The 22,134-nt window shown below is 35.3% G+C and overlaps 4 protein-coding genes across 10 annotated transcripts; 3 read left to right on the top strand and 1 right to left on the bottom strand.

Moving 5' to 3' along the window:
- Window positions 1-144: 144 nt before the first annotated feature.
- Sec71 (ADP ribosylation factor guanine nucleotide exchange factor Sec71) lies at window positions 145-9,298 on the bottom strand. Of its 3 annotated transcripts, none has more exons than XM_078188186.1 (14): window positions 9,174-9,298; window positions 8,750-9,060; window positions 7,199-7,698; window positions 6,738-7,135; window positions 6,272-6,676; window positions 5,842-6,198; window positions 5,322-5,633; window positions 4,877-5,118; window positions 4,510-4,790; window positions 3,983-4,313; window positions 3,295-3,891; window positions 2,992-3,212; window positions 2,727-2,930; window positions 145-2,665 (listed from the first exon to the last, which is right to left on the bottom strand). In XM_078188186.1, exons 2-14 carry the CDS (start codon window positions 8,865-8,867, stop codon window positions 1,538-1,540), a joined length of 5,094 nt encoding a protein of 1,697 aa, XP_078044312.1. In that variant the 5' UTR covers window positions 8,868-9,060; window positions 9,174-9,298; the 3' UTR covers window positions 145-1,537. The 3 variants fall into 3 exon arrangements, with proteins under 3 accessions (XP_078044312.1, XP_078044311.1, XP_078044313.1); XM_078188185.1 differs by having other exon boundaries at window positions 8,750-9,068; window positions 9,174-9,263; XM_078188187.1 differs by having other exon boundaries at window positions 7,199-7,525; window positions 7,630-7,698; window positions 8,750-9,226.
- Window positions 9,285-11,389, top strand: LOC144473865 (SKA complex subunit 1). Of its 4 annotated transcripts, none has more exons than XM_078188191.1 (4): window positions 9,285-9,417; window positions 10,371-10,492; window positions 10,603-11,089; window positions 11,152-11,389. In XM_078188191.1, exons 2-4 carry the CDS (start codon window positions 10,382-10,384, stop codon window positions 11,301-11,303), a joined length of 750 nt encoding a protein of 249 aa, XP_078044317.1. In that variant the 5' UTR covers window positions 9,285-9,417; window positions 10,371-10,381; the 3' UTR covers window positions 11,304-11,389. The 4 variants fall into 4 exon arrangements, with proteins under 4 accessions (XP_078044317.1, XP_078044314.1, XP_078044315.1 ...); XM_078188188.1 differs by lacking the exon at window positions 9,285-9,417 and adding an exon at window positions 10,042-10,236; XM_078188189.1 differs by lacking the exon at window positions 9,285-9,417 and adding an exon at window positions 10,148-10,290.
- Window positions 11,390-12,121: 732 nt separating this feature from the next.
- On the top strand, window positions 12,122-14,637 carry LOC144472681 (uncharacterized). Its single transcript, XM_078185980.1, has 6 exons — window positions 12,122-12,391; window positions 12,462-13,081; window positions 13,144-13,287; window positions 13,360-13,509; window positions 13,573-14,133; window positions 14,202-14,637. Exons 1-6 carry the CDS (start codon window positions 12,122-12,124, stop codon window positions 14,635-14,637), a joined length of 2,181 nt encoding a protein of 726 aa, XP_078042106.1.
- Window positions 14,638-15,183: 546 nt separating this feature from the next.
- Afti (aftiphilin) lies at window positions 15,184-20,794 on the top strand. 2 transcript variants are annotated; one of them, XM_078186078.1, is made up of 8 exons: window positions 15,184-15,356; window positions 15,749-15,864; window positions 15,966-17,233; window positions 17,301-17,513; window positions 17,569-17,715; window positions 17,884-17,944; window positions 18,190-18,318; window positions 18,461-20,794. In XM_078186078.1, the coding sequence occupies exons 2-8, from the start codon at window positions 15,762-15,764 to the stop codon at window positions 19,024-19,026; spliced, it is 2,487 nt and encodes an 828-aa protein (XP_078042204.1). In that variant the 5' UTR covers window positions 15,184-15,356; window positions 15,749-15,761; the 3' UTR covers window positions 19,027-20,794. The 2 variants fall into 2 exon arrangements, with proteins under 2 accessions (XP_078042204.1, XP_078042205.1); XM_078186079.1 differs by lacking the exon at window positions 18,190-18,318.
- Window positions 20,795-22,134: the final 1,340 nt, after the last annotated feature.

Here is a 22,134-nt window from a genome sequence, read left to right as displayed (position 1 = left end):
TGCATTAATTAAAATTGAACACAGAGAGGAAGTGTATCGAACAGAGTTGGGTATAAAGTATTTGCGATGAATAACCAAAAGTGAAAAGAGTTATAGTTTAAGTTGCTTGAAAACGTGGGGTCTTTTATCCATTGCGTTTAATAATACATTCAATTCAGAATTCTCTCAGGAATCAACATTTCTTTCAGAAGAAAATAGTCGTCATAAACCATTTTGTTTTCAATTAAGTATCCACCATTTCTTGCTTTTACGATCATTTCCTAAGTATTTTGAATATACATACAGTGTCTCAAAAAATGTACCGTAAAAAATAAGATCTCTAAATCCAAAATAAAATAATTATTGAAGCTTCTACGTGGCTACAGGTAATAATGATTTTTATAACTTATTTGAGTGGTGATCGAAGTTACTAATCGATTCTATAAAAATATGGAAAATAATCGTCATTCAACAATCCGTCTATAATACAGTATACTTCGAGAGACACCTTGTATATGACTATGTTTGAATATACAAAACATTTCATAAATAGTGTATTTTCTGGGAAGCACGATCTTTCATTCCCAGACACGACTGGCACGCGATGTAAAAGACTATTAAACATTGTAAATAAATTGACTATCAACGTTTGTCGAACCGTTTGTTTACCCTAGCCTTACTAAATAATAATTAATCTACATCTGGGAATATTTTATCATAAAATGACAATTGATCGATAATATTACAATCTAATTAAAAAAAAAACATTACGGTAAGAATTTTATATATCCAGAAAATACTCTATTTATTAAATAACCTGCGTATACACAACCGATCGGATATATAGGTCTTCCATTGAAGAGTCTTCCTTATAAAAAAGAAGAACAAAGTAAATACAATTGAGATTTCGAAACATATACAATACATACACATTATGCTTCTCCTAACGTTCTTTCTAAAACATTGTTTCTCATTTTGTTCTGCTCGTATATACCTCTTTAACATTCTTTTGATTCCCATATCCGAGAAAATAGTTGAAATAGATAATTGTTTCGCTCTTACAATTTAGATAAATTTTCGTGTATAAAGAAGATTCTTACCATACATATAGAACAGAGAGAACAAGAATCTGTCCAATGCTATATTCGCTATCTACATACACAATATTACAGAAGAATTGATTTTTTTAAATTGAGTTAATCTCTACCATAATCAAGTCAGTATTTTCAAAACTCCAATTTTCTATGGCACCTAAAAATTATAATACAAGAACTACGAGTTTCAATTGACTGCCATTTTGTAACAAATTTTTCTTTTATGATTGTGGCAGAGGTGATAGCAACACTTCTAAAGATTGCAAAACTAACTTCTTTCATTGTCTAGGAAAGAAAACATTGTGAAATCGGTCATGTAGACCAGAATACCCCTTCATTCGACTATAGAAGATTCGTCTACCATTATCAGAAAGGGACTCACAACCCGTAATTACAAGAATCGACTTTATACACCGTAGAGCGATAAAAAACACGGTCATTTCTCTTCTAAACCGTTAAAATGACTATTGTTGGGTGATCCTGAACACCGGTCCAATCCTTAAAAAGAATCTTCGCAAAACGAATCGCAATTCCGGCTTGAGATCAAAGCACATCATCTCACAGAGCAGAGGGTAACAGTTGGATGCATGGGTCGCGAACATTTTGTCGCTCATCTTGAGAATTCTAGTAAGAAGTATCAACAAAATTTGGGTCCAAGCTTCCCTATGAGCCTCGTTTGATAATGCCAGAAAATATTCTAACGCTTCGCAGGCTACTTCCACCAGCCTAGCCTCCACTTTGCTTTTATCCGCTCTGCGAGCTTCATCGCTATACATTTTGAAAAGGATCCTCAGAGCACAGGCTAACGACTGCGTCTCTTGCTCCAACAAATTAGGCTTCACGTTGCCCCTGAAACCAGCCTTCCACAGGACATTTCGTTGCTCGTGATTAGAGTTGAAGCCCTTCGCAAATCGGTGAGACTTCAGGAGACATTCGACTAACCGCAGTAAATCCACGGTGGTAAGGGCACGGTACATGCCTTGCTCCTCCTTCTGCTGATCCGCCCCGGCTCTCACGCCTAACTCGGAAGACTTTCCGTTAAACATATCTGCTTGTGCCAGCGCAAGATTTTCCTGATCCTCTTTGCGCGACGTGGCCGGATAAAATACAATGTTATCTATTGTTTGGATCAGTTCCAATTGGACCACGCACTTGATCAAAAGCGCGGAGAACACTTTGTTCTTCGATGTGTCGCCATTCGTTAAACTCTGAGAGCTGTTGCTCCTTTTCAAGATACCCACGTGACCGTCGGCATCCCCTGTAATCACGTCAAGGTCGGACTCTTTATTAGGAGATTGCGGCTTCCACGTCAGCAACGCTGATGGTAAAGTGCTTCCGAATATATCCAGCACACAGCAGCAGGTCTTCTCCCAAGTCTTCTTGTCGAACTTGATTCCATTGCTAATAACCAGATTTTCTAGACAATTGGTACCCGATCGTGCCAGTTGTTCATTATCCTGCTGTACACACCAAAGTAACTGAGAGTATAGTTGTTCCAATAGAAGAGGCCCTAGGGTATCGTAAAACTGAGAGAAGACGTCTACAATGGCGTAGAGCGCGTGGTTGCACGTTGTTGTCATCCATTCCGCTTTCTGGTAATTAATATTGTAGTTTTAGTACCAGATAAAATATTCATTTTATAATTATAATTACCTCTGTGTGTTGCTCAGGAAGTTTCATGTTATCAAAGATTCTGAACAGAACTTGAAACAGGTCCTTCCACCAGTGGGGTTTGAAAGATGCACCATGGGTTTTCACAACGTCGAATAGAACGGTCAATGCTCGTGTTCGCACGTCTAATTTACATCTGCTCACTATACAAGATAATTCGAACAATAGCGGAAACCATCCTCTTACCTAGATAAAAAATAAAACAAAATTATTTAAGGATCATTAGTCAATGCAGAAATATGCTTACCCAAGCTCTATCCTCCTCGGACACCATTCCACTGTCATCCATCATTCCCTCTGCGAATAGATTTGGATTGGCATCGATATACGAAGCGCAAGACCGTATCAGCCTTATAGCCTCCATGCTTGTCTCTGGGAAAGAAGCATTACAGGCAAATTCACTGAGGCACTTGACGGCATCTTGGAAGGAGTCTACCATAATGCTGAAGTCTTCTGCGTATAACTCATCTGTAAAAGAAGTATGCGTAATAAGGAATCTTTCTTAATCAAAAAATGAATGTTCATCTATGTTAAGTTTTTCTATACTCACTAATAATTTTTCCCGTCATTGAAAATGCCAGCTCGACCACAGACTCGTCTCTATCACTAGCAGCATGATGGAACACGCTGAATATGTTCTTCCAACCGGACCGAATATTGGGAGCCTGTGAGTGTACAATCTGCGCGACGCAACGAACAACCATGTCCTTGATCACTGGCGATCTATTCTTTTTCATGATATGCTCGAACGGTCTTAGAAAGTCTTTTTGAAATCGGAAATTTGCGAACTCGCCTTTCTCAATAAACTTTGTAGCCAATTGCCTCAAAGAATCGACCGCAAAGAATGCTATCTCTTGTCGAGGACTGCAGCCGACTCTGTCAAAGTGATCTCCGATCACCTGCCAAATTCTAGACCACTGAAGTCTGATACGACCCATGTTATAATAAGAGATTTCAACGATCTTGGTCAACGAGAACATGCGTGGCTGGGTTTGGTGGGATAATTCTTCTAGAGACACCTGACATAGAGCCTTGACAAATTCCACGATTGCGTCTCCATCTAGTCTGGTGGATCCTGTAAAGATCCTATCGACAGCTACTACCACACTCTGGGAACTTGTTTCTCCTATTGACTCTTTCACACTTGCTGCAATTTGAAAAGAAATAACAAATGACATAACACCATGCAAACTTCAGTAAAGAAAAATTTGATAAGAGATTCTTGTAGTAATACTCACGATCTAGAGAACTGAGATTCAAATTGTTACTTTGATGAGAATTATTATGGGTTAGATTAAAGGTCACCAATGGCGATGGGAAATGTGGCTTAGATGGCGGGCCCAAAAGTTGCGGTCTGACTCCGGTTCCTATTAATTGAGCGAGTTCTAATTGTGAGATACATTTCACAACGTCCAACCAAGAACTACCAAGATAATTTCCATCAGTATGCGCCACGGTTATTAATGTCTTTATTGTATCTATGTTCTTCGCCTTCATTTCGGTGATAGGAGAATTTGCAGTCAGCAAAGTGAACCGTGCTAACGCTTGTACGTATGCGTCTCGCTCCAACTATATACGAGCAAGAAAAAAATACTATTTATACCAAGAATTTTCGTATCTTGTCAGCTTTTTTATTGTCGCTGCATATTAGAACCTTTAAATTATTAAATATATCATTTATCTTCGAAAACAAAATAGCTGACTATTGCAGAGGTATCATTGATATCATGAAATAGAACTTTATTGACTCCGAAGAATGATTTACCGTCATATGAAATATGCAAGCGATGCGAATTGCACATCTGATGCCGTCTAAGCATAAAGAAGCTATTTCAGGGTCATCACAATCTTGGAGACCGACGCTGAACGCAGCTAAAAATGGTGTCCAAGCAATTTTAAACATTGGTCGAACGTGTTCTAAGTGTTTGGCTGTTGTAAACGGCGCCTGAACATGGCTGACGGAGTCCATTAAATTTTTCGCTGCGGTCGATATTACTTCCATCTCCATATTCCACAGCAAACGTCGTTTCTTCTCACTTGATATTACTGGAACATCAGTTGGAATTATTATAACTAACTCTGTTAGTAAACAATACATCATTCTTCTTCGTTTTATTTTGAATGAGAGCTACCTTGTTTCCCAGGTCTGTTGGGGTTTGACTTCATCTTAATCTCATTACCGGCAATTTCGTCGTAAATCTTTGACAAATATTCTTCAGGTAAGTCTTCGTTATCGCTAATGCGACGGTTCAACTTGATATACTGTTCTTTCGTCATTTTATTTTTAACTTGCGGTGAATGGAGGTCGGTTGTGAGCATGATTATAGAAAAACCCAGCACATAAGCGGTATCAGCGGTTGTAAACAGTCCGTTACTATAAAATAGATGATTAGTTATAAATTAAATAGTTAGATATAAAAAAACAAATACTTTCATGGAAACTTGACAAGATTAAAATTTTTATCTAATATTAAGAAACCACATCGATTGGTAAGTCATAATTATACTGTGGATCTTTATGCAAAATAAAAATTTGTTGAATTTATTGTCACATAATTCTTGTTAGCGAATACTCACTTCGGATTACATTCACAATAACGGCTGGCGAACTTCTCCATGAGCCGATCGATTTTTTGTGCCTCACCGGGCAACCGAAATCCCTCGAGAAAGTATCTGAGGGCTGTAACTAAATCGCGGTCAGCAAAATTCATTTGATCAATATAGCTGTACATCACCTGATTGTGATTATGATCACCAAGAAAATCGCCTATCGCGGTTTTATCGAGACGTTCATCCATATGAAGCCAACGGGCAACGTCATCAGACGAATTACCTAGAAGACCTTGTTCTTGAAGATACTGTACTCCCTTGCTTGGCTTTCGATTAAAACTAGAGGTAAGAATACCACTTAATTAATAGAAAGCATTCCTACAGCGCTCCCTAATCTTTAAACGACCAGAAGTATCAGGCAGTCTCGTCAACAAGTTTACAACAAGTTCTCTTTCGTTTTAATTTAGAGTCGGCTTGATACTTCAGGCACTAAACAAATGAACAAGGTAGGGGGCGAAAAACTAATATCATGATTTTCGGTTCGTACATTTCGATCCCTGTTTCCCAGACTTCCTTCTGTTGCTTCTGCACCTCATACTGCTCCGGAGAGTCTGGAATCTCCTTATTTCCTGCCAGACTAGAATTCGCAGATGACAAACTTCCTGCGCTGCCATAACGCGGCAATGGCGGTTCCGCAGGAGGATCTGGCGGTTCTGAAGGCAGCTGTTGATCAGCTGGCACGCTCGGATTTACGTACAAATCTCTACTCCACTCAACCATGCATTTTAAAATGGAAACAAGGCACTCCAAGCCTCTAATACGCATAGATTTTTCCTGATTAGGCGAAGCACCCAATTCCAACGCTTGTCTACCTTGTGCAATTTTTGACAAATCATTTACAAGTCTGCGAACAATAAGATACATTTAAGGTTTCGTTGTTGATACTGATCACATTGTAGTCTGCTGCATTTCCTCACCTTTCGAATAGATTTGCAGCTGAAAGATCACAATCGTAGTTCACATATATGTCAACAACACTTTGAGCGTCCGCGCAAATGCGTGTCAAAGCATGTATCACTATCCATTTGTGCTCGAAGGAGCTACTGGAAGTCTCAAGAATGTTCATAAAGATCTCCTTGAAGAAAACCTCTATCTGCATTTTTAAGTGCACTTTGAAACGAGCCAGCAAGGCCAAGAACAGCGCCAACGAAAGCTCGAACACCTCTGTAACCGATGAAACACCGTTCTTCGAGAGCGCTACACAGAGGTATTGTTTTATAGCTATTACGAACATTTCGTTCGATCGTAATACTGGTCCCGCATTTTGCAGTATGCCCAGAAGCAGTTGCAACGAAAGGATCTTAGACCTGAGATGATGTGACCTAAAAACACCCAATTTATCTTACAAACATGTTTCTCATACGTATGTTTACGTATACATACTTCTGATCTAGATTGCCATCGGGAAGAGGTTTCATAGAAAGTTTGCAGAGTGCCCTGAAGACCAGAAAAGCATCTTTCTGCAGGACATGACTAAATTTCGCCCTGACCATATTGTCGCTTTCTGTCACAGCCTCATCAGAGTTGTCATCCATAGGCACTTGGTCCAAACTTGCTTCCTCCGATACCATTGTTGCTGTACTGGTTGTATCCTCTGGTACCACAGAATTGACTACATCCTCTAGAATCCCTCGTACAATTAGATGCGTCTCTTGACTATTTTCTGTAGTGATTTCTTCATTGTTCACTGTCTCAGTTTCAAATTCTCCACTGGAAGTGCAGTTAGTAGTGTTAACAGCAGTTTCTGTGTGCTCCATTTCATTTTTAATATTTTCCTCTTCCTGACAAGAAAAGTAAGAGATGTATAAATTGAAAATATGTTCCTTTTAATTTTATAAACTTACAGCTTGTGTTTCCATTCGTGCAAAGATAACATTGATCATCTGGGTAAGCGTAGCACGAGCTGTGGTTTGATTAACCAGATTCTTAGAGGCCAGATAAACGCTGTAAACAATGCGTATTGCAAGAAGCACAGTACCCTCGTGAACTTCAACATGCTGACTAGTCATAACTGTCAAAAGCGCCTTTATGATCTGCAACTGAACACCCTCATCTGTTTGTGGTCCTATGAAACATCCGCAAATTGTCTCAACAATCCGAACAATCAATAGTTTATTCGGTTCAGTAGAGTCAGGTACATTTCCAGTGAGATGGCCATAAGCGATCAATTTCTGCAGACAATCCAGAGCAGTAATCACAATTCGTGGCGATTTGCTCTGACAGGCAAGTTCGAATGGTAAAAAATATTTTTCTGCAGAAATGACATAGGACTCACTGCGTGGCTGAGGCAATGCAGTTGAAACCTGTGTGCCTGACACTTCTTTAATCTCATTTCGCAAATTATCTGAAAAACAGAATATATGTATATCGAATATGTATCTAAATGTATCTAAAAGAATCGTATCTTATTATATGTATACAGCTTTATCCTCACCTAATAATAAAGATATAAAAATAAACCATAATGACATATGTTAATTAACCAATGAATATTGATATATGTAATGAAAGCCAGAACACTCAGTATGCTCAATAAAAGAACTAAGACATAATTTCAAATACTATTGTAAAAGAATTTTGCTTTTAATAACTTACAAATTTTATGTTTTTAATACCCAAAGTCAGATTAACCAACTGAGTATTAAGAGTAAACTATGATGATGCAATGTATCAAGTGTCATATGAATATAATTCAATTTAAGCTTCACTGTGAAGACCAAGAAATGCTATTAATCACAGTATGTAACATCTTGCAATTCTCAATTTTATTTAACTAAAAGTTTTAATTAAAATACAGTGTATTTACAATAAAAAGAATATAGCGCAGTTACAATCTGACCAGTCTTGTTTTGTATCTTACTATGCACTCAGATGTAAGGTCAATGAAGCGTTAATCATTGATAATTAATAACAGGAACTTAATAAGAATTAAATAAAAATAATGATACTATGGAATTCCACTTGATTAAATTTACTGTTCCATGTTGGTCCATTAACAAATAATTTTTGCCAGAGTCTACAGTTTAACAAACAAAAAATACTTTATATTGCATTCTATTTCTAAGAAACCTATATACTTATTTCCTTGACTGTGGAATTTTTGGCACTTGATGGATGTTGGTATTGCATACCATCAATAACTATAGTTATTTATTATCATGTGTACAATCTAATCTTGCACTACCTGGAACTAGCATCTTACTACATGTGCTTGGGTTAAGGTCCGAAAACAACTATAAAATGATTACATTGCAATGAATCTGATGCTGAAGAGATGAAACTCAGATAAGATATTGACTTGTGCTAGAATTTATGATTGAATATTGAATTTGATGCCATCCATAGTTGATAGAGCATAACAAAGAGAAAGGCAGGGGACTAGAAAGATTGATTACCGAGTGCATTCTCGCAGGATTTCCTAAGTTGAGAGAGGTGCGACCGTTTGACATCCCGGTCAGCCAGGATCTTCTCTAATGCTCGAATGATGAACATCTCTTTTGAGTTATCTTGCATCGTCACCAGGCCAAGCTCAGTCCTTCGCTAGGCTGGCACGGGTGAACACGCGACTCTGTTCGAGACACGCATTTTCACGACCGTGACTTCCTCACCGGTGTCTCGTGCATCATTCGCGATCACCTCCCGGAGGTGAGACCTCCTCCTCCTCCTCCTCTTCCTTCGTCGCCGCCTTTTTGGCCACTGGCAGCTTCTGAAGCACTAACAATGAGACTCTAGATAAAGCAAGAATTCCGGAGTCAACGAACGTTCTCCTAATCAAGAAACTTTTGACGTTTCGTCACACTATTACGTGTCGAAACATACTCCACGAAATCACGCGAAACGATGACGAAATTGGGAAAATGACAGCAGCTTCTTGGAACAGTTAAGGAACCAGAAGAGAATCCCAGACGTCGAACGTGTTCCACGCGAACACGCTAACATCTCGCGGCGCAACGTTGAATCTTTTTGCAGGAACTACAGTGTATACTAGAAGCGAAACTTCTGGGGGAAGCGTTAATATTGAATTAAAGTATTACATAAATTAGATGACCTTGATATATTTTACGTATGTATATGTAGCGATGCCACTTTTTTTAAGTTAATGTTTTGGTGACAATATCTCAAACGTAGTATAGTAGAAAACAATGATTCACATAACGTACAATTTCATGAATCGAATGTAACTACTAAACAGCTTTTTCTATTATATCATATTGTTGTTTAGTCGTGTAAGAATTAGGGTGTTTGAACAAGGAAGTCTTACAACTTGTTTGCGCATGCGCATTGAAAATTGATTTTCAATCAAACCGATTCAAGCGTTTTCATGTATGTACACATGATAAATTCATTTTAAATTACTTTTATGAGAGAAGTAATAGATGATTTTTTTAACAACAATTATTTGACACATTTGATTTGATATACATCTATATATACATATATTTTATACATGATAATTGTGTAGAATATTATTTATAATTAGAGCTTACGATTTGAATTTGTATGAACTCATCTAAAGAGCTGTAAAATTTTATAAACATTCAATCTACTTATTATATATATGTATTACAATTGATATACACATTCAAATATTTATGTAATGATTACAATTTCCAATTTAAATGTCGGATTGGAATGCACCTGTAACTGTAACACATTACGCCATCTACGAACAAACTTAAATTCAAAGTTTATAAACTGTTACCGAATTGTAACTGCTCTTTGAACAAAATATAATATTTTGGTTGAAGTTTTAACACAAAAATAAGACGTTGATACATATATTTTACTAGAAAGATGGCGAACTCCTGCTGTATTGATAAAATTCTGAAACAACAATGTGATAAGTTACAATATCTCGAATCTGCAACGATGCTACATGAAAGTATGATCGAATAAAAAATGTATTACAAAGTATATTTATATAATTGTTTGTTGTGTTAGTTATATTTACATTTTATTAATGTGCTAACCTTTTACATTGCTACCATTATGTTAATTTCGAAGTTTTCATTCTAGTTAAACATGAAATGAAGGATGAACTCTTGGAGATGTATGAGCAAATCTCGGATATATCTAATAACATTGACGGATTAAGGAAACAGTTGTACAAAATGAGCGACCAAAATAAGGAATGTCAAGTAAGAATTTGTAATAATTAGTATAGTTCGATTTTGGTAAACAGAATCTCTAGGAAGGAACCTTCTAAAATCTTTAAAGTTCTAGAGTTTGTGTTTTGTAATAATTTTAGGAATTATTATTGCTAATAAAAAGTTTGGATGATAAAATTGTCCACATGGAACAGAATGTTCCACCTAAATTGATATATGATTTCCATCACTCTGAGAATGAATTGAACCATGTTTTGAAAGAAATATTATCAGTACCATACGATGAAGAAATATCAGTAAATAATAAGAGTGATACAGACAGAGATACAGAGAAACAAAAGGAGAATCGAATAAAAGATTGCAAGAAAATTTTGTTCAACGAGCCTAATGTACCAATGTACCCTAGAATAACTTTAATAAACAAAAATGAATTTGATAGTATTCCAAAGTATATTATTGGAAGACAATCTTTAGAAACACTGAATAGTCTGGTAGAATCCATTAATCAGGTTTTGAAAGCAAAGTACACACTTTTATCAATGGGAAAAGCACAGGTTCGAAAGCAAGGCAACATGAATCTTTATCTTCATTATAAGAAACAAGATTTAGATATTTGTAAAGCAAATGGTAAGAAGTTTGTATAAAAAGCAATTTCAAAGTATAGAAAATTAAATTATGCTGTGTTTCAGAGATTGTGTATTTTTTCACCAATGAAGATTATGAAACGCACACAAAAATGAAACTTAACAAGATCAAATTAAACTTAATAACTGTTCTAAGACATTGTAAAAGATTAAGAGAATATAGAGTAAAGAATGATCTAAGATATATTGTAGTATAATAGAATAATGAGCACTGTTCTCCAAAGAAGTTTGTGCTAATTTAATTTTAATATTCATTATAAGTGTAATAATGTAAAATATTTTAAGACATAATTTGTAATGAAAAAATATATTTTATATTAAATTATTTTTTTACTTACTGCACTATTATTTTTATAGCGCAGAAAGAAGAAGATTATGCATTGTCTCAGAGATTTTAATAAACTAAAGTAGTTTAAAATGTTTTTTGTATAATTTATTATTACCTAATATTTTACAATTCATCGCCTAAATGGTTTTGTTAGATTCAAAATAAAGTTATGAAGCTCAAGATTCGTTTTTGTTTCTGTTGTCGTGACATCATGTTTACCGGAAATGCTTCTTGTTAAAATAGAATTAGTTCCTCGTTGAATTGTTTTATAATACGAAGATACAAGTTTAGTTTGCCATGAAAGAATATTTATATTATTTCCAAGGAACGAGGTAATCTACTCTGACATATTTTCGATCATGTACCCACTGTTTCAATCCGCCCACAAGAAAAAGAAAACGAAAGATGAACATTCGTTTCTTATAATTTAACAATAAGAATAATCATTCAACATCTACGTAATGTAAAAATATGAAGATGTAAATTTGTAAAATAAGTTCTTGATACATTATTTTAAATAAAATTTGTATTAGGTGTGTAAATATAATACAACTATTGAAGTAGTATTAACTTGCAACTTATTAATTTCATTCTCATGTTTAATTCATTAAAGATTGAATTATTTTTAAAAATAAATATTGATTTTTTATTTTATATTTCAGATAAATACATAAATAGTTTTGTAATATGAATATTGGAAAGGCAGACTCAATTAGCACATTGAGTGAACATGAAAATGATCTTGATGATTTTGAGGCATCAATTATTTGGTCACAGGATGAACCATTATCCTCCAATGAAGTTTTAGAATTGCCTCTTGATACTGACAATCAAAATCATTTCAAATCTCTGTGTCGTTTATGCGCTGGGGAAACCACTAATCCTATTTACATTTATTCGGAGTTTGGAGAGTCCTTAAGACTTTTGGATAAGATAAATACGTGCCTAAGTATTAAGGTACTAAGGTTGAACTAGGAAGCTTTCTTATTTTATCATTTTTAATTTCACAGGTACATATAATTTTTAGGTGAAAAAAACAGATCCTCTTCCAAAACAACTTTGTCCAATGTGTGTTGAAAAGATTACTTGGTGTAATGATTTTGATGTTCAATGTATTAGAGCTGAAGAAACTCTTGTAGAAATTCTTAAACAGAAGAACTGTTTTATAACAGCTAAAAATGATGGACAATGTTTAGAGAACACTGATTCATGTCCATTATGTGTTGAAGGACGAATGAAGATCTTTGAAGAAGCCCAAAGAAATCAAAAGGATATCGACTTGTATGACAGTGATATTGTACTTGAAAGTAGTGATGAAGAACAGATTCCAAACGAACTTAGAGCTGATGAAGAAGCTGAAAACGGAGCTATCACACTGTTTTGTTTGGGGACCAAGCAAAAATATTTAAAATGTGGAGCATGTATGAATTTGTATCATACAAAAGAAACTCTAGATGAACATAAATGCAAACCCAATTTGCAGTGTACATCTAAGCCATATAAGTGTGACATTTGTTTCACAACATTTACCTTTGAAGAGCGATTACAATTTCACAAACATTTTCACGAAGATGCAAAAGCATTATATTGTGAAATTTGCAAAATTACTTTTGGAAAGGAGTTAAAATTATTTTATCATTATAAAAGGTATAAAGATATTTCATATAAAACATGAATATTTTTTAATTTTTATATTAATGCTATTGTAGATATCATTGTAAAGATGGCAGAGTATCCTGTTTGCAGTGTGGTAAATTATTTGAAAATCAAGAAGGATTAAAAAAACACGTTTGTGTCGATGGTAAAACAAGACCCCATGTGTGCCAGGTCTGCTCGAAAGGATTCTGTGATGGGTGAGTATTTTACTTTGACAATTGACAACTAAGTTTTCATTCTACCGTCTTTTTGTGGTTTCCCTATTTCAGGTATACCTTAAAACGTCATGTGGTAACCCATCTTCCAGAGAAACCATATAAATGCTCTGAATGCTCAAAAAGTTTCACACAAAAGTCAAGATTGAATAAACACATAGCTGGTCATAGTATCGTTTTAGAAAATAGTCAAACAATTTGGAGGTAAGCCTTAATTGTTTAGCTACACAAAAATAATTGTTCCTATATAATACTTCTTGTGCAAAGGTGTGTTTGCTGTGGCGAAGTGTTTGGGGCGCGTGAGATCGCGGATGAGCATTGCAAGAGGCATGAAGAGAAAGTTAATCTCATCGAAGAGTTGCAGGTGGTGAAGCTTTATCACTGTGAATTCTGCGATAGTCACTTTGCAGACATGGATCATCTGAAAACTCATCGTGATATACACATTGTTGAAAAACCATATTCATGCAACGAGTGTAGCTCATGGTTTAAATCTTTCGCAGAGGCAGTACTTCATTGGAAGGAGCACCCGAGAATATTTAAAGTCTTGGTAGTATTTTTATGTGATGTTTGTGACAGGGATGTCAAAGAATTATCTCTGCTCTACAAACACAAACAAAAGAGGCATCAGCCAGTGGCTAGAAAGTCTGAGAAAAGTGAAGAGAAGTTCATTTGCGAGCTCTGTGGAAGTGTTTTTGCAAGCGCCGAAGACTTTCAAGAACATGGAAAGTATAGATGCTCTAAATTTCCTTGTGACATATGTGGTAGTTTACTACCAACTGCGAATTCATTGAATGCGCATAAAAGAAGACACAGTGGACTCAGGCCGTATGTACAAAACTTGGTACTGTATTTTTATTAAAATCGATACACAATAAGTTAATTTTAATTTTCAGGTATGTTTGCAACATATGTGGGAAAAGTTATACACAATCGAGTCACATGTGGACTCACAAAAGGTTCCATATGGGTGTCAAACCATATGCATGTGAATATTGTGATCAGAGATTTACTATCAAGCCTGATCTAGCAGATCATACGAGAAAAAAGCATACCAGAGAAAGACCATTTAAATGCGATGTCTGCAACAAAGCTTTCTTAACGGGTTCCGTTTTCTATCAACATAGATTAATACATAGGGGAGACCGTAGATATAAGTGTCATTATTGTGAGAAAGCATTTACTAGAACAGAAGCTTTGAATAATCACATAAAGATTCATACTGGCGAGAAACCGCACGCGTGTGACGTTTGCGGTAGATGTTTCCGACAAAAAGGAGATATGAGGAAACACAGACGTACACAGCATACTGCTAAACAAGACGTAAAGTAAACTGAAATAAAATGGTGCTATTTTTGAAAAAAAAAACAGATTTTCATGAATAATACTTTGCTGTGGTAAACAGTATCTACAAATAAATTCAAACAATTTAATATTTGAATATTCGATTCAAATAATGAAGATTTTAACATAATTCCGTTAAATTGTTTAATTTAGCACACTTTTCTGAAGATAATAATGTTTAAAAAGCCCATTGTACAGTAAGAAATCCTCTTACCACTGTTATGTAGTGAGATTAATAAACTATATATAAATAAACATTGATATATCCCTATAAATTTGATACACATATATGTTACAGAAAATTAGTAGTGAATAATATTTTCAATTAGAATTTGATCAACGATTAAGATTTATAGTCAGTAATTGACGTCTAGATTTATCAATAGAATAGATTACAAGTTATTAATCGATCAATATCGAACTCTGAATCACAGTTCAGTATTAAAGTTTTATGTTTTAGTCGAGTTTGAAAAAACGCGCAACGGCAGGTGAGCACAGGTGCGCAGAAGCAACACGTACAGAACAGGTGATACAACCGATGGTCTCGTGATTCGCACTACCGAACCTTACGGTTCTAACAAGTTGCAATTCTCATTGATAAAAGATTGCATATGCCGATGAAGACCGACTGGAAAGAAGTCGATACAATGACGAACGATAGATAAAGTAATTATCGAAAGGTGGACCACGTACCTACGTGTTCTTTTGTAAGTTAATAATGACACTACGTTCAAGTGCATTTTACTTTCTTTGCGTAACCACCTTATTTTTCTTTTGAACAGTACGATAAAAGCATTATTAACAAACATTTCAATGTTACTGACATATTTTCGAATTACTTTATCAAGTATTTTGTTCCGTCATTATTGACATATACATAACCTAGTTGATTTTGACATATGCTTTTCATCGCGGTAAACAGAGGAATTTTTAATCTTTTGGGAAATTAGCTTTGTTTCTTTACGATCAGTATGAGCAATTGCTTCTGACTTTGTTGTAATATTTCTTCTAAATTATATTTATAATGCTGTTTTTATTTCTATCAGGTTCACTGAATTAAAAAGTATATTCTAATAAAAATATTCTGTGATTTCTTTAGAGTATACAGCAGGATGGCGTTTCCACCACTGGTCAGTTCAACGCCTCCTCCATTAGATAATTTTGGAGACTCGGAAGAGGATGAATTTGGAGACTTTACAACTGGTGGAATAGATGGTAATTAAGCCCTTGAAATATTATAATATAATGACCTTTCTCTTTTCTTAATTATAAACTTTAATCATAATTTCATTTTAATAATAACAAATCTATTACAGGACTCTCTGTGTCTTCAGATTCACCACATAAGCTTGCGACACCTGTTCAAACTCCTTTACCATCCCAAAATGCTTCACCAAAATTAAATGGTATTTCTGAAACAAGCGAAGAAGATTCTCAGTCTGTTGTAGTTTTGAAATCAGCAATTACAGAAGATCTCTTAATACTTGAAAAAACTGAAAACATTGTAAGTGAAATTAAATTAAAAACAGAGATTGAAACTATTAATGAGGTGAATAATTGTAAAAGAAACTCGGAGAATGTAAATAACAATGATATCGAAGACAATATAGGAAAAAGAGTTTTCAATGAAGTTGGCTTAGTCAGTGAAAGCAGTAGTTTTGGCGAGAGTGAACAAGAAGCTTCCCCTAACAATTTAGAAGATTTAGAACCTTTGAGTCTAGATTTAGGAGATCCAACTGCTACAGCCGACATAATTCAACCATTAGATGATGATTTCTACGAGTATGAGCAGTTCGAAGATTCTCAAAACTGGATTTCAAACAATGACGTGCCTACAGACATTTCGAAAACAAACTACTTTGAATTTCAAGAAACTGAAGATATTTCAAATAATTTAAAAAGTTTCAAAAAGGACTTCAGTATAGTTGATAAAAAAGATGTAAATGTAGAATTTGAGAGACCAGCTGAACAACCGACTGTAGAAGCTCAATGCACAGCAATTTCAAATGTGCCAGATGAGAAAGATGACTTTGAAGATGACTCAAAACCTGCAAACATAAAAGAGTCGCCGTTTCATGGTCCCATTGAAGGAAGTTGTCTGAGTACAAGTGAATCGAAAGACGACTTTTCAAATAGAAGTCAAGCTAAAAAGGAGGAAATGGCTGAAGAATTCTACGAGTTCTCTGAAACTAAACAAACGAGTGTTGAAAACGGTTTTCTATCTTCTGAACCACTGCCACTTATTTCCAGGTGTTCGAATGAAGAATTTGATGATTTCAAATGTGATGCCACACTAGAGACTTCCTCGAGAACTTTTCAACTTGAGGTTCATGACTTTCCCGACACGACAGAAGCGAATGAAAAAAGAAATGATTTGGAAGTTGAAGACGATGACTTCGGTGATTTTACGAACTTCACTGATCAACCTCGATTTGAAAAGATTGATGAAGTAAAAGTACCTGATAAAAATGAGGACGACGATTTCGGAGACTTCAATGATTTTGAATCAGCATTCCAACAACCTGAGGTGGAGCAACCGCAATTCAGTCTGAAGGAATCAATTTCTCGTATAGAAAATAAAAATGTGAGCTTCTGCGAGTTCATTTTCCTACACCAAAATACCAAAAATTAATCATGAATATGTTCCACAGGCGGCTAACAAAATAGAGGACATAATAACAACGATGTTTCCGACAGGCACGGAACAATGCGAAATTCAAATACAAACACTGATAAGTCAAGCAGATAAAGTTTGGCACAGTATTAAAAGCGTTGAGGAAACGAACGCTTTGACTTATCAGTGGGCAAATAGTACTAGCAACAATGTACTCTTGAATTCCCTCGGCATTGATTCTCGTAACATTGTAAGTAATCGAAGAAATGAATTAATATTTGAAAGTAACATTGTGATTTTTGTAGTTATTTGGTCCAAGATGGAACCCGAATGTGCCGAGATTTGCTGCAAATCTTGGCTTCACCCCTTTAGAGCCAATTAAAGCCACAGTGGACATTCTACCCACTGTTGCAACAAATATAAGCAAATGTCAAAGTTCAACTAACTCGGAAGTAAGTGTTAAATACACAGCTGATGTAATTTCACTGTTTTACGTTAGAAAAAATTTGTGAATTATTTATAGTACTTATTAATACTGCCCAACAAATTAAATGCGCAATTGAATAATATTATTTTAAGATGAAACAATATCATAATTATTAATACTGAAATCCCATTAGGAAGTACCTGCCGCTCAATTTGACTGGAATAGTTCCGGGCTTGTTAATCCCTTAGAAGCTAGTAAGTATTAAATATGATATACGCTTTTGCCATTTTATTTTCATTATTGTTTTAAATATTCATTTGATTAGAAATTAGACTGTCATAAACTACTTAATGAATATATTTGATTTATTTCTTTGCCAGCATATTCGAGAATTAGAAATGTTTACTGCTTTTATACGATCATATCGCTTTCACAAAAATTGTTATTAATTACTTGCTTCTGCACTGGGTAAACAATTTTGATGAATCATATAATCTAGGTGGTGGGTTATCCGCTCTACTACCTTTGGACTTTCTGTGCCCTTTTGATCCTCTACTAACATCCCACAGTTCCACCAACTCTGAATCCTATCGCCGGCCAAGTAGCGCAAGGAATCCTGTTAATCATCGTAAGTGTTGGGCTTGGTATTCTGTAATTCGTACACTGTAGCTAGAAATTACGAGACTAGTCAGTTCTTTGTATATCGCTTATGTGCTCCCATCGATATTTACAACAATCAATTTAGTAACATACTTTTTATGACGCAACAGATATCTCAGAAGTGAGTGTCAATCGAGAACGATGCAATTCAGTCTCAAAGACAGAGACGATCGACCCAATGGAGAACGACGTTCTAAAATCTCAAAAACGTTCACAACCTCCGAAGATGATAGAACCATTACCAGCTCCCCGTCCAGCAGACTGGAAAAGGAAGTCTGACCTTGATCCCGGACACAAATCAAGACATGCTAATTCGCAGCGGAACGTCCCAATGGAGAAGCAGTTCTCAACGAACGAGAAGCATGTAGTAACCGACAGACAGCAATATATGTCGTCAGAGAAACAATACTCGTCTATAGAGAAACAGCATTTGCCGGTAAAAACGAGTTCAGGGGACATTTATCGAGGGAAGACTGTGAACAAGAGGTCGTCGGGATCTGAACACGTGGTGATGGATAGGTTTGGTCGTGTCATGCCAGTACAGCCAGAAACGGCGCGTGTACTAAACCGACTACCGGACCTATCTTTTCTGAATGCCAGAACTCTATTGCTCGATCGCGATCATAAACAAATCACCTGTGAGCTTGGTGTTATGAGTCGCAAGATGCCCGGCTGAGTAACGTCGGTCTGAGCGCGAGTTTGAAAGGTCAAGACATCCGATATATCTCTCTACCCTGTGGACGCATCGATGTGTGGCGTAGAAACGTGGAAAAAGAAACGACGTTCCGTTAACCTTTCAAATCCGTGCTTGGACCGACCTCCGATCCCAGCTTGTTCCCCCTTGAGACACCGACTGCTAAGGTATTCTGTACACTTTACTCTTGAAACAGGAAGGTAGATATCCATAGAGGCAGACCCCCCTTCAATTCCCATAATTTAACTTAATATGTTATTATTTTGAATAGTGTTGCAAAGGTTTCAATCGGTGGTTGCAGTTTACTAACAAGTTATTGTCACCACAAGTTTCACAAAACAAGAAACGACTGAATGCAGCCTACATGCTAAACTTATTTCTGATTAATTTACAATTTACGATCTAATTTCTTAACAAATTGCTACTACTAACTAAAACGTTCACAACGCTATTCAGAATGATGATCCTGAAAACATATTAAATGGAAGGTGACTCCTTTTCTATGAATATCTACCAATAGAAATCCTGTATGAATTTTATCTACAAAGTACAACTTGTCAACAGTATTTCTCTTGTAGCATCGCGTTCCGGTGGCTCCTTCAACTTCGCGTTCTTATCCCTACCATCTCATTGCTAGTCTAAAACCAATCGGGATGACTTTAAAATAGCTTCCTCTGCTTTGAAACACTGTCTCCGCCCAGTTGCGTGATCTTATAGGGGAAATACTGTATTTTCAGAAAAGAAAAAAGTAAGAGGTAGTATACTCTGTGGTACAGATCTTCTGCCCCTTTTTGCACGATAAGATGTGTAAAATAGGAAATATTTACTTTGTTCACGAAATGGAGTCACGACTGCAGAGCAACGGCTGTTGAGTTTGTAGGGTATATATGATTTTAATCCTCAAACTATTTGTAACGTAAACATCACTTAGAACATGTGATATGTAGGCTTTATGTATAATAGGCGCTCAACAAGTAGCTGATGGTTTTATTCAAACAGTTTCATAGTTCGTACAAGTACATGAAGCAAAAACTTTATTATTTAGCGAGAGGGTGTGGTTATAAAATAATTCAATAGTAATTTTGTATAACTGTGTTGAAAATACCATATAACATTTTTGTATAGCACAGTAAGAGGAAAACATATAAGTATGAAACACAGCTACTTATTGAGCACCTAGTGTATTGTTCTATTTGTTTAAAGTTGTGCGTAGTATCTTTCACCTCGTTTGGTTAATTTTGTACTTGTATCAATCTATAGGCTATTAACACTTAAATAAGACGTGGACCAATTTATAGTTTAGCGTGACAACGTGAGTTTATATTTCTTGGTCATGTTTTTTAGACGCATCATAGAGTCAATAAGCATCATGTACTTATCGTTATCTTTTCATGCGAATTGACTCTGTTCTGTGGACAAAGTGTAGAGGTGTGCAAGTCAGTGGCGCAGCCAGAAACTTGGGATGGAGGCATGTGATGACACATGAATATGTACATATATGTATACAAATAAACCAACGTTACGATTTACTACTCTTATAATTCATGGAGAAGGGAAATGTACTTTTCATGCAACGATATTTTCTAGAATCTTGTGTTCTACTGTGCCCCCATGTACACCTGCTCGCAAATGTCCAACATGACTATTACTGCATACTTTATTGGCATTCTCATTTCTATGTAATGTGAAATTGAATCTATGTATGGAACGAGTAACTCATATCAGTAAAATATATTTCCATATCACTTCATATAGTGTGTCACGATTGGAAGGAATAGACATTTTTTCTTAATTTCATGATGAACTAGGATACTTGTGAATGGAAAGAGAGTTCAATGAAAACCGCAAATATTAGCCTACGGTGAATACAATGTATGCTTCTTCTATATATAATTAATAGTAGTTAATCCCTTTTCTCACGTATATCCCCAATAATGTGTGGTTTTGCACTCTCTGGCCGCGCCACGGGTGTAAGTAGCGATATTGAATGAATTCTACGTTCGAGTCTAGACTTAATACTAACATTATCGTTGAAGGGAATTGTTTTGGATATTGTCGGCGTTCGAAGTGACTTAATGAAGTAATGATAAGAAAAAATTGTAGATAAATATAAATTGTTCAAGTATACAACGTTTGGTGAGAAACTTAATAGAAGATGCTGATATATTCAACATTCGTTAATCGTTGATTCTTTTGATAGACTGAGCGTCCTTGTCATAGTCTGATCATTCCAAAGTTTGCATAAATATTTTTAAGACGAGGACCGAGTCTTAAGTTACGGATTTAAATGAAATTGAGACGATTATAAAAATGGAGTCGTAGAAATTATATATATATATATTTTAAGAGATTGCTTTAATTTCGTTTGTTCATTAATGTATCGTCGTGTCTCAAAATCTGAGAGATTTCAAAAGGATATTACGTTTAATATATGTACATGTTATTATTTATAAGTTAAATTTAATTATTGTATTATCGATACTGCGGAAATTTTGTTGTAGTTTCTGCTTCACAATCTTTTAAAGTTTTAATTGTTACAACAAAATAAACTCTACTTGCAAGAAATTGTGATATTCTTTTAATAATCGTCTCAATTGATAAACCAATTGATTACTCATGTATGATAATTTAAAAATCTTCTTTATTTAAAATTAGAGAGGTAAGCAATCTAACAAATTCTAGAAAACAACTTCTTAAAAATGATTTCAATTCTTCTTATTCTGAATCTCTAAATAAACATTATGTTAGTCATCGTTTTGAAATCGCTCCTCTTATTGTATCGACATGTACATTGAAAATATTTCAAGTTAGAAGGATTTAGGTGATTTTTAGATGTTTTTTTTTTTTAAATAAGGGTGTGAGGCAAAATCGAATGACATTACATAACGGAGCAGGATTTAATTCTGGTAGACCATCAAAGAAAGCTACAACATAGATTTTGTTTTTGTTTGAAAAAGTTAAATAGTTATATATGGCATAAGCTACCACCAGTAATTCTTGGTCTCAATGATTAATGCTACCCTAAGCACATGCGTCATACATAATTATTTAATTTTTTCGATTGTGTACGGAACTACGTTCTAGTTTTTC

Source organism: Augochlora pura, chromosome 7, assembly GCF_028453695.1.
Source record: "Augochlora pura isolate Apur16 chromosome 7, APUR_v2.2.1, whole genome shotgun sequence".
Classification (NCBI taxonomy): Eukaryota; Metazoa; Arthropoda; class Insecta; order Hymenoptera; family Halictidae; genus Augochlora; species Augochlora pura.
The sequence above is the reverse complement of the archived record's forward strand: the minus strand, read 5'-3'. Positions and strand labels throughout refer to the sequence as shown.